This window comes from Pseudochaenichthys georgianus, chromosome 12 (assembly GCF_902827115.2).
Source record: "Pseudochaenichthys georgianus chromosome 12, fPseGeo1.2, whole genome shotgun sequence".
Taxonomy (NCBI): Eukaryota; Metazoa; Chordata; class Actinopteri; order Perciformes; family Channichthyidae; genus Pseudochaenichthys; species Pseudochaenichthys georgianus.
This window is the reverse complement of record NC_047514.1, coordinates 11,220,088-11,236,396: the sequence shown is the minus strand read 5'-3', so window position 1 is coordinate 11,236,396 and position 16,309 is coordinate 11,220,088. Positions and strand designations below refer to the sequence as shown.

Sequence of the window (16,309 nt, the reverse complement as noted above, 5' to 3'; positions counted from 1 at the left end):
ATATAACAAGGTGTTATGGATACAGTAAAGTACAAGCCTTGGGTTCACCCGGAGAAAAGCAGAAGTAAAGAAATTGAAATATACTGCTGCAGGTATTTTTTCAGAAAAACAACTGTGCTAGAGGGATGATCTTTGGTCATGCCTGAAACCGTTATAGAGCTTTTAATGGCTCTGAATGGAGTGGATACAGGGGGGGCTTTTGTTTTTTGAAAGCTGAGAGGATGTGGATATGGCAGGTTATGAATGGAGTGATGTGAAGTGAATTTGAAAGTGGCCTTAGACCACCTGAAAAAGCAGTACGTCTATATGATAAGGGGAAACTACAAGGAATGGCAGGGAGTGGGAAGGCGAGTTGGCATAATTTCAGCCGGGAACACATTTTGTAGGTAAGTGATAGCAATAAAACACATTTATACTGAGACACTGTTTTGTAGGCTACATGTAGTTTGAGTCAGTGATTTTTCCCAATTCAAACACAACATATGAAGGTGAATATGCTGGTGAATAATGAATCATTTGAATCTGTGTTCTAAATTATTCCAAATGCGTTCAAAATTAATCAAATGTATACCTGTGTTGGGGAATTACTTTATTATCATATTTTTATTTTGTATTATTTATTTTATATGAGTGCCTTATTTTATAAACCTGTCTGTTTATATCATGGATGTATAATCTACCACTGGGGATGCAAATAAAGAACGTGTAGTATTCATTACAAACTGTGTGAGTCAGTAACGGGCCATTGGGGGTACATCCTGCCTGCTGCCAAACACACGAAGAAGAGAAGTGGTCAAAATCGGCATGTCATACCCTGGATTTGTCTTTACAGGCAGCACTTCCGAGATGTAGATACAACACACTAATTACTTTATCCAAAATCAACAGCTCTTTAGCACAATAAAAGCTCTACGTTTGACCTTAACCTATATTTAATTGTTGGATATTTTGGGGGGACTGTCCACAGCTTAGACAAAAAGGCTTGCCTGTGAGGTTACGCTGAGGGCAAAAACCCCACACACGTTTTTTCTTCGCTTTGGACTCATGTTGTTGGTCTTGGTAGACAGAAAAAGAACAAAACGTGGACGGTGTGCTTTAGCTACATTATTTGTTCAATGTTTAATTCAACCGTGGTGACAGTTCGACAGTCATTTGGCCCTAATTAATACAAATAACGGTGGTAAACATATATAGCTGTAAAATGACGGAACAGTCCTCGTTGCTTCTACGTAAACAACTAGCAGGTAAGTTGGCTAACTCTTGCTACTTTAGCTATTTCACTGTATCAGCAAGTTATCACATTATAGCAATAGCTGTGTTTATTGATCTTTATTTTATTCGGCTAGGTTTAACGTACTGATACGTTTGGCATAATACAGTTGAGGTGCACGTGTACAAATTGCGTATTAGACAGCTGTTAGAGAGGATATGACTAAGGCTAGCTGTTGCTCAATAATCACTGCAGGCATTTAGTAAGCACAGCCCAGGCCAATACATGCGCAGGGATATTAGCTACCAGCTCAGCACTGCCACACGTGTTTTCATCAGTATTTCTTATGTCGGTCGTTTAATGGTCAACAAACTGATTGGTTTGTGTCCATATCGATATAGTTCGTTCGACCTAAACCTAGTGATAATGTATTATTATTATATTACTTAAGTATTTCCCTTGTATGCTACTTTATACTTCTACTCCACTTCATTTTGGAAGCCAATATTGTACTTTTGACTCTACTACTTTTATTAATTACTGTATATATTCACATCATAAGATAACTTTAATTAATACATAAACTATGATACAAAATGATAGGTTAAGATATCCAGCAGCATTATATAAAGACATTATATCTCCTCCTTTACCAGCAGATATGAACACATTAATGCATCAATAATCAAAATGCAGTTATTTCATAAATATAATCCTAAACAGGGATATTATGAACAATAGGTAATTTATTTTGATGTTAATACTTATATGATATTTTGCATGCAGGACTTTTACTTGTATGTTTGCACTGTTTATTTAAAGCCCTTTTTAAAGTTCATTTAACTGTGTTTATTTTTATTTTCAGAGCTCAACAAGAACCCAGTGGAAGGATTTTCTGCCGGTCTTGTAGATGATGACGACATATACCAATGGGAAGTGGTCGTAATTGGACCTCAGGACACATTATTGTGAGAAAAATGAAGTTACTTTCTTGTGGCTGAGCTGTATATTCATTCATAGTCACCAGTGTACATATTAACACCTCCTTTTTGCCATTTTTAGTGAAGGAGGTTTCTTCAAAGCGACCTTAACCTTCCCCAGGGACTATCCTCTGAGGCCTCCCAAGTTGAAGTTTGTCACAGAAATCTGGCATCCAAATGGTAAGAACAAAAATAACAGGCCATCATCTCTATTTCATTTATATCCAAGAAATAATTTTGAAATCAATATTTATTTGTGTGCAGTGGGTGTGAACATTTGTTGGGTTAGCCTAAATGTACACTAACTACTGCTGTTTAAATGTAAATGGTTATAAGATCTGTTTATTTGTATCTTCAATCATGTATAAATCGTTTTTTTCCTGGGCCCTTTTAAATACATAACCAACTTTTTCTGTTGAGCTGCCGCTTCAGTACAAACGTGTCGGTAACCTGTGTGTTATTGTTTTCTGCCAGTGGCAAAAAATGGCGACGTCTGCATCTCCATCCTTCATGAACCTGGCGAGGACAAGTATGGCTACGAGAAGCCTGAGGAGCGCTGGCTGCCGATCCATACAGTAGAGACCATCATGATCAGTGTTATCTCCATGTTGGCAGACCCTAATGGAGACTCTGCTGCCAATGTAGATGCAGCTGTAAGTGTCCATTTTATCTTATAATAACACTCTCAAGCTGCAGCTAGTTTGCAGCCTTTAAAGAAAAACCTTTGATATACATGTTCCAGTACGTGGTTCTGACAAGCAATATGAGACTTTTAATCCAAAATCTGTCACGCGTATATATGTTTACATTTGGAGAATGGTATCTGAAATGCTTATTATATTTCACCAGAGTTTAGTCAAAAGTGGGCTGAGTGACTCTAACGGTACGTCCACACAGCAGCTTCAGAAGAATCTACCACCACTTCCAACGCTTCTCTGCCCATTGACTTTGAATGGGGATGACGTCACTTTGCCTCGCTTTTCGCCGAACTGCATTGTGGGGGAGCGAAGCGAAGATTTCCAGGATGTCCAGGACTTCCAGGATTCCAAAGTTGAGCAATGTTCTACTTTTGAAGCTGAGCTGGAAGCGCCAGCCAATCAAACACGTTTATGCAAATCTGACAGTAGAAGCGCTAGCCAATCAAACCGCGTGTAAGCAGGGAGAACCAGACCGCAGTTCATTTCCTCATATTCCAAACGAGAAATTACGGTAGCAAATCACCCGGTTCTTTACGACCAGAACTATTAACGGGATACAAACCGGAGGAACCAGGCATGGAGGGAGGTGGCAGAGACAGGGGGTGAAACTGGTAGGTTTTCGCCTGTTTGGGGAGTTTATATATATATATATATATTTAAGCAATAGCTCACGACAGGCCGTGGTATATGCTCATTATATCACAGCTAAGGGGCGAGGTTCGGCCCGACGCGAAGCTATTGCTTTTATAAAATGGTTACCAAGTTTTTATTAGTAAATAATGATGTTCAAAATAAAATAGTCCCTCCGTTGCCTTCTGCGCGAAACATAGTGCGAGGTGGTTGCTATGCAACAACACTAACCGCTAGCGAACATATTAGACAGAGAGCGTTGATCCATTATTTGGCTATTTATTTACATTCATTTGTATGTTGCCGTTTATTGTGCACCCACTGAAAAACTGTCCAGCATCAGTAGCATGGCTTACGTGGTCACTTGTTGAGGTTGTTCGAGGCTGTTGCTTGGCGTGGTGAGAATATTGCTCCACTTTCTCCGGTCCCCGAGATTCGGCTTCCAGTAGCTCTGGAGAGAGCTTTCGCACCTGTGGCCACTAACGCTCATCATGTCTCTGCTTTGTTTCAAGACCCGCATCAGAAAGCTTTTGAATGGTGGTACTTTTCCAGTTGTTCTACCTGCTCTTCACGTGTCGTCGTTTAGGTGCTTTTTTTTTCTGGAGATAGGCACTCCTCAATCCACTCCTCCATAGTAAAACCCCCCCGGAGGTCGAAGTTAATCTTAAATGTTTCCTGCTGGAGATAATAAAGGCCATAGTTCAAAATCAACTTTTAAAAGAAGTAAACATCTTTTTATTCAGATGTACAGTGTTGGCAACCTTTTTCAGTAAATTGTGTGGCCAAGAAGTATTGAGAAACATTTCACAAGGGGAAGAACGGTTGCACTGAGCAGGTTGTTGATAGAATATCTGTCTACCTTATATTCTGCAGAAGGAATGGAGAGACGATCCTAAAGGAATTTTTAAGAAAAAGGTAGCACGCTGTGTCCGGAGGAGTCAAGACATGGCTTATGACTAAGGCTTTTCCTACAGCCATCAACACAGTAAGTACTATTTATAAAATTTAAAAAAAAAAAAACAGTTACTTGCTGTTGCTACTCCTCAGGGTGCTGTTATTTGTATTAAGTGTGTTTGTTTTGTTTCAGATTGGAACTGCACAAAGGATTTGACAACTGGTTACACTTAAGATGGCTAAATGATCCCAGGACTTAACTTTGTCAACTAGTCCCGGAAACAAAAAACAGACTCGCTGGAAAAAAAGTTAATGTTCTCATATTTCTCTATTCATTTCTGTCCTGCAGTTCGATGGTTATGCATTTCGCTGAAGGGCATTGGCATTCACGCTGCACAAATTTCCATTTTTCACCATCAGTTGAAAAGGTTTCTGGTCAAGCATCAAGATTTCTCTCACAGAAAGATGAATTATACAGCCTCGTTCTTTCTTTTTGTATATACTCATCAGATGTTGAGGAAGAAACCCCTTTAAAATGCTCCATTTTGTTTAAATAGTTTACTTGATATTTACCTATTTATTTAGAGGGACTGTTTTAGGATGCATATGTTCTGTTAGGGAGGTTTTTTGTTTTTCACCCTGCCCCACTGAGCCATCCAGTCTACAGTGATTTCATCAATTATGCAACTTTGCAGTCGTTAAAGAGATGGAAATACGGACACTGGCTCTTATTTCCTGGAAGAGTTCTGCAAAGAAAGTGTTCCTTCTCTCCCTGGGGGGCAAACATATCACCCGGCGCTGCCTTAACTTTGACTGCCAGCGAAGGAAACTTATCGTCAATAAGGACTGCATCTGAAAGCTTGTTTGGAATCCAGAAAATAACATTGTGGACAAACCAAAGAGAATACACCAATAAATATATTTTTAATGAACGTGATGCATTCTGTTTTACTTTGGATGTAAACTGTTTGTCCTCGTCTGTACACGTACAGAGCAAATTCAACTTGTCTGAGAGACAGTGTGATGTTGTACAGCAGCACTTAAAGGCAATTTATACAGAAGACATTGACATGGTGTAAATAACAATTGGACAGTTTCAATAATTGAGCCATTGTTTGTTAAACCTTTGTCTGCTGTGGTGAAGGCCTAAACCAAAATAATCTACCGGTCTAATTTTAATAAATAGTGAAAAGCCTCATACAGAGCTACTCACTGTAAAAATAATTTCAACTCCTTGAATACATTCCTTGATCTGAGTGAAGTGCAATAAGAACAAAAAAGCACAATTATATTCTAATCTCCATGATTGCTTTATTGAATTAAGCAACAGCTCAATATGGTCAACATCCAGACAAGTGAAGACATCTGCCTAATGTTAAAGAGTATAAAATCATTTTATCAATGCAGAATCACAACCCCCCCCCCCAACCCACCAAAACAAAAAAATCGATCCGTCTTGCAGGTGTAGAATCGAAACCTGAGTCCTGAGGTGTTCACTGTCCCGGGGCGGACAGACTTTTGTTCATGAACTGCCTTTTGACAAAGCACACCCACCACTGGAAAAAAACAAAACACTTGTGTTAAGAAAATGTCTGAAGGCACATTTGTTTAAGCAAACAAGGCACCCTGTGATCTAATGGTCACAAAGAAACAGGAAACAGATTGTTTTGATTTGAGATGTTGGCCTCACCTTGCTGGGTTTGTCTGTCTGGGGGTCAAACACGCGATCACATAGCCTCAAGCCGGTCTCCTGGCGGAGCTGCTGGAGGTACGCTCTCATGGTCTCTGGAAAAGGTTGCAGAGGTTGTCACCACAGCCACTAACACCCTCCTTTACATTTTAACAAACACTTTTGCTAGTGAACATTTGATCTTTTACGGCTACATCAGAATTAGGAAGGAGTGGATTCAAATGACTGTTTATTTTTGCAACCATTTTCTTTTGCCTTCTTCGCTTATTTGATAACTTGTGGTTTGCTGTGTATGTACCGACATACAGTCCGCACGCAACTAATTAACTCTTCTTGTAGGTGAGCAGAAAATACTAACCATGGGTATTTTGCCTAACTTGACAAGAAAGCTGAAACGATATATTGTGCAGCCTTAGCATAGATGTAAAGTCCCTGCCACTACAATTATTGGATGATTACATTTCCAGGCGCAATGTTTAAGATTGGGGTTGAGGGTTACCACAAAGGAAATGAAACAGCATTTCTAACTTCCTTTAAGCTGATGGAATTAAAGGACATAATGCTAAGGGTACAATGAAAGTGAAACAGCATTAGTTGATGGTGCTTGATCTTACCGTCCTCTTGCTTGTTTGCAGGCTTGACGTACATAGCATTGAGAGGGAAGCCAGGTTCTCCAGGAATGGGGAAGTTAGTGATGCCCAGAGTGTACATCTCCTTCTCTCCCTGGCTCCTGGAGCTGCACTGTAAAGAGCAAACACAAAGGGTTAGATCACCTGTGTAAGTAACACTATTGAAATAGGCATTCAAGCCACTCTCATTTACCACAAGTCTTTTAATTTATGCTACTCATACCACTTTTTTATTAAAATCAGTTGGATTGCAGACATCTTCCTGTGTAAACATGAACAACTTACCTTCTGTAGCCTCTTTAGGCATTCAGAAATGTACAGTGTGACATAGATCAGCGTCCTGTCCGCCTCATTCTGAAAATAAGATGGACCTTTATTAATCCCTGTGGGGAAATTCAGTAGTTTAACAGCAACAGGACAGCACAGATTCATACAGATTATAGATTAATAACATTAAAGATAAAATCAAAGATACAAATAAAATTATATACAGGTAAGTAACCTTTAAAATAATAAATGAATTAAAATGAACATATATACATATTTGGGTCATATATACATATTATATTATTAGATATATTAAAATCACATTACCTGCTGAAATACTTTGAATTAGACTGAAAAAAGTATTTTCTCTTAAGCGTTAATGTTATTGTAAAGAAATTCCATAAAAGTTCAGCAAAGGGTAATGTAGTTTGAACCCAAAGCAAATATGCATTGCTGAGGGGAATGGGGGAACGCATGCAAGCTGGGGCATGTGGAAGAACTAATTGCAGAGCTGCTTTAGACAGACAGAGAGGCAGGAACAAGCACAAATGGACACTTATTTTCTTCCTCTTTTGCTTTGAAGAATATCTAAAAGGCAGCAGAGTCCTTAGCTTTTATGCAAACAAATGTTCAAGAACTTTAAATACTTGCTTACCTTGATTTCATAGTTCTTAAAGAAAACGTTGGCCTTGAAGTAGTAGATGGCCTCATCAACTATGTCAGTCTCCATGCCTAACATGGAATAAAGGTATCAATAACTGAAAGGTTGATTTTGATTTGTGTTGTATACAGACTTGATGGAAAAGATGCCAAGTGACTAAGCAGTTTGAATATAAAATCCATTTCCAGTAACCTTTAAAGTGGCATACTAATGCAATACATTTTTTTTAAATCAAGTAAACCATCGCCACACGACGACCACCATACACATATTATGTTCTGTTGACTATTACCTCTTCAACTGATCTATACAATACTAAAATATCTGCAAAATCGTTGAGGGTCATCAAGCTCCACAGACAATGAAAAGCTAAAAGACATTAATGAAGAAGTGCAACTTAAGGATACACTCTTCGGGCCATATATGGAAATTAGGGTAATGCATTTATCAGGAAGTGAGGAAGGTGTCATAATAAGGTGACAAAAACATAGCAAAATAGCCATTAGAAACGATACATGTTTGTTTATGTAATCATGGGGGACTGGATCCACTTTATAATAATTACAACGACCGTAAAAACTTACCGTCTCCTCTAGCTGGACCCTTGAACTGAGTTTTGATGGGAAGCAAAGCCATATTCCCCACCATCCTGGTGTCAGGGACCATCAGGCTCGAGTGATACGCCTGAAAATAAGTGAAAGGTGCTGTCACTAATATTTATTTTCCAGGTATATTTTTATCAGAGAGCATCAGTGACATCTCTGCTTCAGACCCATCCGCTCTTACGGCTATACTATGACGACAACTAACGATGTATTTAATAGATACATAAATAATAACAAAGTAAGTTAGGTTAAACCCGTTAAATGCAATAATTCTGACTTGAAGAACATCAATAACAGATTGCAAATGTTAGCTTAGCTAGACAAATATGCTAACGAGACTCGTCATCATAGCTATCGTTTACTCGGAGGCCCTTGTCATCCAGTGGAGTTTATATGCATTCGTTTCACTCTTAGCCTACAAAATACGCTTTTGCTCGTTAGTTATCGTGTAAGATTTACTCACCGGCATGCTGAGTGATAAATATCAGTCCAACTGCTCAGCGAAATAAAAAATACTAGCACTGCAGGACCTAGCTTCCGCCTGTCCCACCCTTCAGCTTTACAGGAAGTGGACACGTGTAATGTAGCGTACCGTCCACACGGGGGCGCTAGCACACCAGGTTCATTACACAGGAAGTCAAATGGTATATTTTGTGTAATATTTTATTTAAAATATATAGCATTTATAAATGTATTTAAGAAAAACTCTTTAAAATAAAACGTTGTCTTGAAATAATGACAATACAGCACAACAAAAACTTCGGAACATAATATGAAGCAAGGTATTGATCTTGTGAGTCAGTTTTTCTGCCCATATCCTTTTTCTTATTTTGCTTGCAGTAATTATCCTCAGGAATTGATATTGTGATTCCAGGTTCGTCTTCAGCCTCAAATGTTGTGTTCAACTCTAGTCTCTTTTTCCCCATGATTCTTGGTTTTGTATCCTCAGCTGTCCCCTTTGCCTTGAAAAATCTCATCATAATTTAGGTCAGCCGACTCTTCATCAACCTCCTGTAGGTAAAAGGAAAGAATGGAAAAACAACAAAGGGAATCATTTAGTATATTAAAATATGAAGTATTGTAGTTTAAATCATGTTGTTAAATTATGTTTGATATAGTTGTTTTTGCTTGTTTCGTCACCTTGGGCTCCTTGAACTCCAGGTCCTCTCCATACTGTATTGAGAAGTCAATGCTTTGCAGTACCATGTTCATACCCTCCTCATCTGTGCGGTCAAAAGGCATGAATCTCACCATGCTATAATCATCAATCTGGACACAAAGACAAAGAGAATGTCAAAAAAAATCAAATTATAATCAAATGTTGTATCATATTAAAAGTATAGTTCAGTGATTTGAAGTGGAGTTGTATGAAGTACTATACTGTAATCAGTGTGTTACCTAGTTTTTAGAAAAAGACAGGAGTAATGGCAAACAAGTACAACATGTGGTTCTGTGGATGGGGTTAGCAGCAACATGTATTTTAGCCACTGAAAAAAAGGTCATAATCAGATTAAAAGTAATGCTATCTTTGGAAAATGTTCACTGCCATCGGACGGGGAGCCGATATCAATGCTTACGACAAAAACAGGAATTGTACCTAAAAAAAAAAACATGGTAGCTGCTGCTCTTTCGCTTCATCAATTGGTTAATTTGTGTTAATGTATGACTTCTGTATTAAGGTTTAGTCATGCTGACCACTATATAGTGTAGGTCATACACCAACTATGCTAAAGTACCTCACACAACTCCTTTTTATCCAAACGTTAAGGGTGTCACTTACCAGACCACAAATGGCTTTGGTCAATTTTTTGAACTTTTTGCTCCTGATGTTATCTGAGGTATCTTGCATCATTGAGTACATGTCTGGGTCCAGGTACCTAGTGAAAAAGAAAGGGATACATAACTACAGGTGCTTCCAGATGAAAACGTTGAATTGATGAAAAGACCAGACTTTTGTACTGCACCTGGTGTGAGACTTACTTTTCAATCTCCTTCTTGGCCTTGGGACTGAGCAGGTCCATTTTTGTCATGATGTTTATTTGAGGGATCTCTAACACCACCATGGCACTCAGGGCAGCCATGACTCCTGAGATGAACTGCAGTTAGAGAAGAGGGAAGATGTGAGACCTCATGGTTGTTGTCATAATTACATCAAGTGTACTTTAGTTCAGAACTGGCAAGGTCATCTGTCACCTTAAAAGTCTCCACCATGAACTGGGAGTCCACCAGGAAGACCCCGCACACCCGGAACTCCCACTGCTGGAGCTGCTCCACCAGCTGCTTCATTACAGGGAGGTGTGTGTACAGTTCAATCTGACCTGCAAAAAAAAAAAGAAGAAACTGTGCTCAAGCTGTGGCTTCATAACTAGGAGAATATAGTGCTTTCCGTGCCAAGGTGTTTACCTGGGCAGTCGAACAGTATGTAGTCATCCTCTACGTGACCCAGGCTTTCGCCCAGCCAGTCAAAGTTGTTGGCGAAGTACTCCATGCAGAATACCAGGCCTCCATTCGGGCCAAATCTGAGAGAGGGGTCCTCCATCACGTCATCCACCTGGATGAGCTCTCGGATGTCTGCAGACACAGAAACAATGAGGGTGCCGTACACAATAACACTAAGCGTAAGTATGCAAAATGTGACAACAAGTATTAAATGATATGAGTATTAAGTCATTCACAATATGTATGTACTATATACGGTATATACTAAAGTCAATTAAATGAGCCTGTAGGAACCATACCCAGTTTATTGCTTTGTTATGCTTTTGTATTGATAGGATTACTGAGTGCATTGATGTGATCACATTGCACTGTATCCTTGTTTAGTGTGTTGCTGTACAGTATGTGAACCAAGTCAACTATATATCTGTTATTAGAAAACAACTTCTTAAATCATAGATTAAACCCATTAAATGCATGTAATAACATAACTCTTTAATCTCTACTTACTTTTTTGTAACCCTGTTGTGGGTTGTATGGGGCTACTTTCTATAAGTAAATGTAATGACTTTGTAACCTAAACATGATGTATTCACCTGCCATGACAGGGTAGTCAAAGTGCTCAGCTGCTGGGTCCAGGTTGACCACCTGAGCTGAGCGGTTCATGGACCCTAGATGCTGGAGCATGGTGGAGCAGTAGGTACTCTGAAATGTAACACAAAATTCCAACAATAAACAGATACAAATAAACGATATGACTTCAACTTCATGTATGTGTATGACTAGACAATCTCATGCTTTAGCATAGCGCTTTAGCCGAATAGCATAACAAGGCATCTCAACACGTGTAACTGAGTAACTTACCTTCCCGCTTCCCGCGGGGCCAATCACAAGCTGTGCAAAACGAGGCATTTTGCCTCAGTGTGTTGTGAAAACGTTAAATCCTCTTAATCGTTAGCTGTAGATAGCTATAGTTTTTTTGGATTAATTACTGATGCCTTACTATTCCTTCTTCTTGTTTTTAGGGTCAGTCAAACCGGCTGTGAGCTGGTTATACTGGTCACTGCTGCCCCCTACTGGTGAGAGTGTGAAACAAAAATGTATTGGACAAAAGATAGATGGATGAATGTAGAACATGGTTTAAATATTTAACTTGTGTATGCAAATGAGTTCAATATTTTTGTATTTCAACTGTAATATTAAAATGAATTAACTTTTTAAGAAATTATTTTGAATTGCTTCTCCAATAGAAACAAGAAACCTGCTGACCCGTGGAGGGCGTTGGTCGCTAGAAACGTTGATAGCAGGTAATCCCAGAAGAAGAAGAAGAAGAAGAAGAAGAAGAAGAAGACGCAACTACCCGAAACAACATGCAAAACTGATGAAATCTGTCCCCTATTGAAAGAGATTGTTTCAAGATTTAGGACCTTGAATGGACTGGGCAAGTCTAGCCTTAAGAAAAAGCTGGATTTCTTGTTGGTATGTTATCCTCGCCCTGTTGCATTGCAACCATGATTGCAACGCATTGTAATGTAGTTGTTAGGCTACGTGTACTGTACTGGATTGTGCTCTTGTGCCACACGTTGACTCTTGGGTAACCAGGTAAAAGGATAGCTATGTTTATGATTTAGCTACGAGCTATTATGGCCAGGTTAAACTCGTATTTAGAAGACTCGGCCATTGGTCTATTATCAGTATGTAATAACGCTACCGTTAAGTTAGCTACTTTCCTTTAGCGGATGTGCTAACATTATCGAAACGAAAACCCTTTGCCATCAACGTCAGCAGTATTCATAAATATACTTACAGCGTATTATTAGCGAGTCAAGGCTACTCTACGAGCTAACACTAAACTAAGCTAGCTGTGTGGCATTTTGAGTTTATGGCAGACAGTGCTAGTTGATAATGTAAGCAAGATAAACAGCAACGACTTCCTTATAGTGTGTGATCTTGGATTTTAGTGGTACTAGACATTATATATATAAGGTAATATATTGAAATGTATGATAGCTAGTTTGTTAGATGAGCTAACGTTAAGCAGCCTGCAAGACCCACTCCTTTTGTAGCTAGTTAACTTGTGTTGAAAGTACGTTATACTTCTAATGTTGCAAATACTAATAATGCAACTGGTTTTCATACCGTAGATCTGCTGAATGAGTTTAAACGTTTTAGAAATGGAAAACTCTCCTACTTAGCTGTCATAGAGGGAACATGACAGTAATAACATGTTACTACATTGTGTTATTTTATGCAGTTATAGCTAAGTTAGTATTCTATTTGATCATGTTATATAGATATAATCAGAAACACTGTCTAAGGAAATGCTAACCACTTTTTTTTAATCCATTTGGTTTAGAGTTGTAGGCTATGAGTGTGGGTGATGGAGGACAATGAATGTGGGGACTTGGACTACCTGGTCCATGATGAGGACACCTTCATTGAGGGTATCAGCAACCAGGTCTTATTTGTTGTGGTACTCACTATCACTTTCCTTGCAGGCCTCCTCACTCTGCTCTGCAGGTAAATTAATATACAAATTGACCATGATGTTTATGTAAAGTAGGATATACATGTGGTGTTTTGTATTAGCCTTCCAAATACATTCTCTAAAAGAAATGTCCTTTTGTTTGCCTTGCTTTGTGTGCTTTTACACTCATTACCTTCAGCTGGGGACTAATACAAAGCCACATTTCTAACCTTTGGCCTTCTTGCAGACAAGAGGAGCAGAACATTCATCCTGAGAATCAAGAGCATGTGCGAGCAGTGAGACAGCAGCTCCAAACAGAGCAGGTATGTTAGAAAATACAGGTCTAGCCTTTCTGCCAAAATACAGTTCACAAAGAAAGTCTAGAAACAACGACAAGACATGAAATGCACTTTTTATTTACCATTAATCGTACATGTTTCAAAGAGATTTGAACACAATTAATATATTTTGCAGGTAGGAAATAGGGTCATAAACAGACTGTGTATATATAGAGATCATAAACTGCATGGTTTTGCAGGATTGTAAGCTGCTTTTATCTCAGTTAAAAATGTCTTTCAAAAGTAGATTCATTTTAAAATTGTCTGTTCTACCATTTCTCACATTTTAAACTTTCATATGTGTTTACTTATGTGTTTGCTTTTTCTGTCAGGATGAAAATTCACAGTCGGAGGCGAGGCAACAGTATTACACAGACATGTCTTGTCCTGTGTGTTTACAGCAGGCTGTACTGCCTGTAGAAACCAACTGCGGACACCTTTTCTGTGGTAATGCTTTAGTACTGATAATAGTAATATGAACTCAGCAAAACCAAGATGTTACATTATGAAACGAAGAAGAACAAGTGATGCAAATCAGTAATTGTCACTACTGGATTATATTTGCTTTTTAAAACGATGAAAGCATAATTGAGAAATATATGCTTTAAAATAGATGGGACCTATTTTATTAGTATGTATGCAGTGTGATCATGTTGTCAAAGTGTTATCTTTTCCCTTTTACAGGCTCCTGCATTATAGCCTACTGGAGGTATGGCACATGGCTGGGTGCCATTCACTGTCCCATCTGCAGACAAATGGTGAGACTTGTAATACATTCTGGACGTATAACTTTTAACCTCAGCTTTTTATATGCCCATGTTTTAACTACCAGACATACAGGTAGCTGTAAGGATCGCTTGCGCCCATTATGATACATGCTAAATGATCATCTATCTGGACTCGTGTTTGTCGCTTAATCTGAAATACTTTACATTTTCAGTACAATTGTTTTCTGTTGGTTATTTTCACAATTACGAGTTATTCTTTCTAATTGTTCAAATAGTTTCTAATTGTTTAAATTGTTTTATCAATGTAGGTGTGCACCACACATTTCCTTTTTTGGCATCGATATTTATATGTTAAATATTTCCTCTTTCCTAGGTAACACTGCTTTTTCCACTATTTCATGAGAACGCCGCTCCTCAGAGGGTCCAGGATGGCGAGGCAGAACCTCAGCTGATATTAAGAGACCTTAACGATTACAACCGCAGGTTCTCAGGCCAGCCAAGATCTGTGAGTATACAGCCAGATACATATTTAGGCTGCAGTAGTTACTGGTTAGCTAAGCATGCTTTGAACCAAAGGCGTCAGCTAAATGCAAAGTAAAGTAATGCTTGATAGCCAACAGTTCTTGAAATAGTAAAGTTCAAGATGCTAGTGGTGTTTGGAATTGTATTAATATTTCAAAAGCAGTCACTATTCTTCTCAATATTAAAAAACACATTTCTTATAAATTCCCTGCACACCATGTGTTTCACCATATTTAGAACTCCTTTCAATATTTTCTCTCCTCTTTTCTTCTCAGTACATGGACAGGCTGCGCGATGTGCCCACCCTGCTCCGCCACGCATTTAGGGAGATGTTCTCTATGGGTGGCCTCTTCTGGATGTTTAGGATTCGAATTATTCTCTGCCTAGTGGGAGCGCTCACCTACCTGGCATCGCCGCTCGACATCATCCCCGAGGCGCTTTTCGGTCTGCTGGGATTCATGGACGACTTCTTTGTGATCCTACTTCTCTTTGTGTACATCTCTATCATGTACAGGGAGGTGGTTACACAGAGACTGTATGGTTAGGTGCTCAAAAGACGCCTGTGCTTGGTGCGGGAAGAGCGAACGCAGCATCTACGGGACATGTATTGACTGAATAAAAGGAGAGCGGTTCAAAAAGAAATGCTGGGTCTCAGGTTTGCTTTGAAGCCTGGGATGTGACTTCCTAACTGGAGAGGGGTTGACAAACAAGGAACTCTGGATATTGGCTCTGTATATATAATTCTACAGTATGGTTGATAGATCTAATGACATCAAGGCGAAAAAACATCAATTAAAGGGAATGAATGAAGGCATTACAACAAGTTGTTTCAGATAATTGTACATTGTAATTATGGAAACAATTGTGTAACATAATGTGATCTTTAATTTACTGTATTAATGGCAGTGTCTTGATTATATTGCATTTAAAGTTGGTCGTCAGCGTCCAGAAGGTCGTCTGTGAGCAGAATTAGTGTTTTTAAACCATACTGTGGCTATTACAGGCTACTCTGTCAATGAAACTGTTCATGCACTTAATTAAGTCATCTGTGACTACTATGCATATTCATTTGAATAACAGATTTACATGCGTGTGTGAAAATCACTGGATCATGTTACTTCCAACTGTTTACATTTATTGATGAAAATGGAAGCTGAATCTGAGCCAACTGACCATGCATAGGACAACTTTAATTTTTCCAAAAGAATCAAAGAGAAATTAAAGGTCATTGAATGTAATCTCATGGATTTATATGAATGTTGACTTCCCTTGACACTTGGAGATAATATTGAGTTTGAACGTTTGTCTTCTGTACAGGATCCTAATCCGGCTCAGAGTGACTGAATGCTTTTCAAATAACACAATTAATGTTTGCTTACCCGTTGGCCAATTAAAAAAATCAATATTTAAAAATGAAATTGACATGTGTACACTATTGATTCAATTCAAATTATTGTGAGTATCTTGCACTGTGTTTTTAAGGGAAGTATCATTTCATCCTTGACTATATGGGTGGTATGGATTTATGCTGATTCCCAGTAAAGATACATTACT

General features: G+C 38.7%; 4 protein-coding genes across 8 annotated transcripts; 2 read left to right on the top strand and 2 right to left on the bottom strand.

Annotated features, from left to right (window-relative positions):
* The first annotated feature begins 821 nt into the window (after positions 1–821).
* On the top strand, positions 822–5,344 carry ube2g1b (ubiquitin-conjugating enzyme E2G 1b (UBC7 homolog, yeast)). 2 transcript variants are annotated; one of them, XM_034096638.2, is made up of 6 exons: positions 835–1,244; positions 2,076–2,178; positions 2,273–2,370; positions 2,665–2,843; positions 4,392–4,503; positions 4,606–5,344. In XM_034096638.2, exons 1-5 carry the CDS (start codon positions 1,202–1,204, stop codon positions 4,476–4,478), a joined length of 510 nt encoding a protein of 169 aa, XP_033952529.1. In that variant the 5' UTR covers positions 835–1,201; the 3' UTR covers positions 4,479–4,503; positions 4,606–5,344. The 2 variants fall into 2 exon arrangements, with proteins under 2 accessions (XP_071061077.1, XP_033952529.1); XM_071204976.1 differs by lacking the exons at positions 4,392–4,503; positions 4,606–5,344 and adding an exon at positions 3,040–4,197 and having other exon boundaries at positions 822–1,244.
* Positions 5,345–5,698: 354 nt separating this feature from the next.
* arpc3 (actin related protein 2/3 complex, subunit 3) lies at positions 5,699–8,839 on the bottom strand. Its single transcript, XM_034096637.2, has 7 exons — positions 8,728–8,839; positions 8,244–8,343; positions 7,654–7,730; positions 7,017–7,085; positions 6,717–6,843; positions 6,103–6,197; positions 5,699–5,968 (listed from the first exon to the last, which is right to left on the bottom strand). Exons 1-7 carry the CDS (start codon positions 8,731–8,733, stop codon positions 5,906–5,908), a joined length of 537 nt encoding a protein of 178 aa, XP_033952528.1. The 5' UTR covers positions 8,734–8,839; the 3' UTR covers positions 5,699–5,905.
* A 91-nt stretch (positions 8,840–8,930) lies between these two features.
* gpn3 (GPN-loop GTPase 3) lies at positions 8,931–11,756 on the bottom strand. The gene is made up of 8 exons (XM_034096632.1): positions 11,565–11,756; positions 11,297–11,405; positions 10,668–10,835; positions 10,458–10,582; positions 10,245–10,360; positions 10,045–10,141; positions 9,405–9,533; positions 8,931–9,275 (listed from the first exon to the last, which is right to left on the bottom strand). Exons 1-8 carry the CDS (start codon positions 11,610–11,612, stop codon positions 9,210–9,212), a joined length of 858 nt encoding a protein of 285 aa, XP_033952523.1. The 5' UTR covers positions 11,613–11,756; the 3' UTR covers positions 8,931–9,209.
* A 254-nt stretch (positions 11,757–12,010) lies between these two features.
* Positions 12,011–16,168, top strand: rnf170 (ring finger protein 170). Of its 4 annotated transcripts, none has more exons than XM_034096633.2 (7): positions 12,011–12,179; positions 13,057–13,220; positions 13,415–13,490; positions 13,838–13,952; positions 14,190–14,263; positions 14,607–14,738; positions 15,031–16,168. In XM_034096633.2, the coding sequence occupies exons 2-7, from the start codon at positions 13,081–13,083 to the stop codon at positions 15,298–15,300; spliced, it is 807 nt and encodes a 268-aa protein (XP_033952524.1). In that variant the 5' UTR covers positions 12,011–12,179; positions 13,057–13,080; the 3' UTR covers positions 15,301–16,168. The 4 variants fall into 4 exon arrangements, with proteins under 4 accessions (XP_033952524.1, XP_033952526.1, XP_033952527.1 ...); XM_034096635.2 differs by lacking the exon at positions 12,011–12,179 and adding an exon at positions 12,217–12,302; XM_034096636.2 differs by lacking the exon at positions 12,011–12,179 and adding an exon at positions 12,328–12,394.
* Positions 16,169–16,309: the final 141 nt, after the last annotated feature.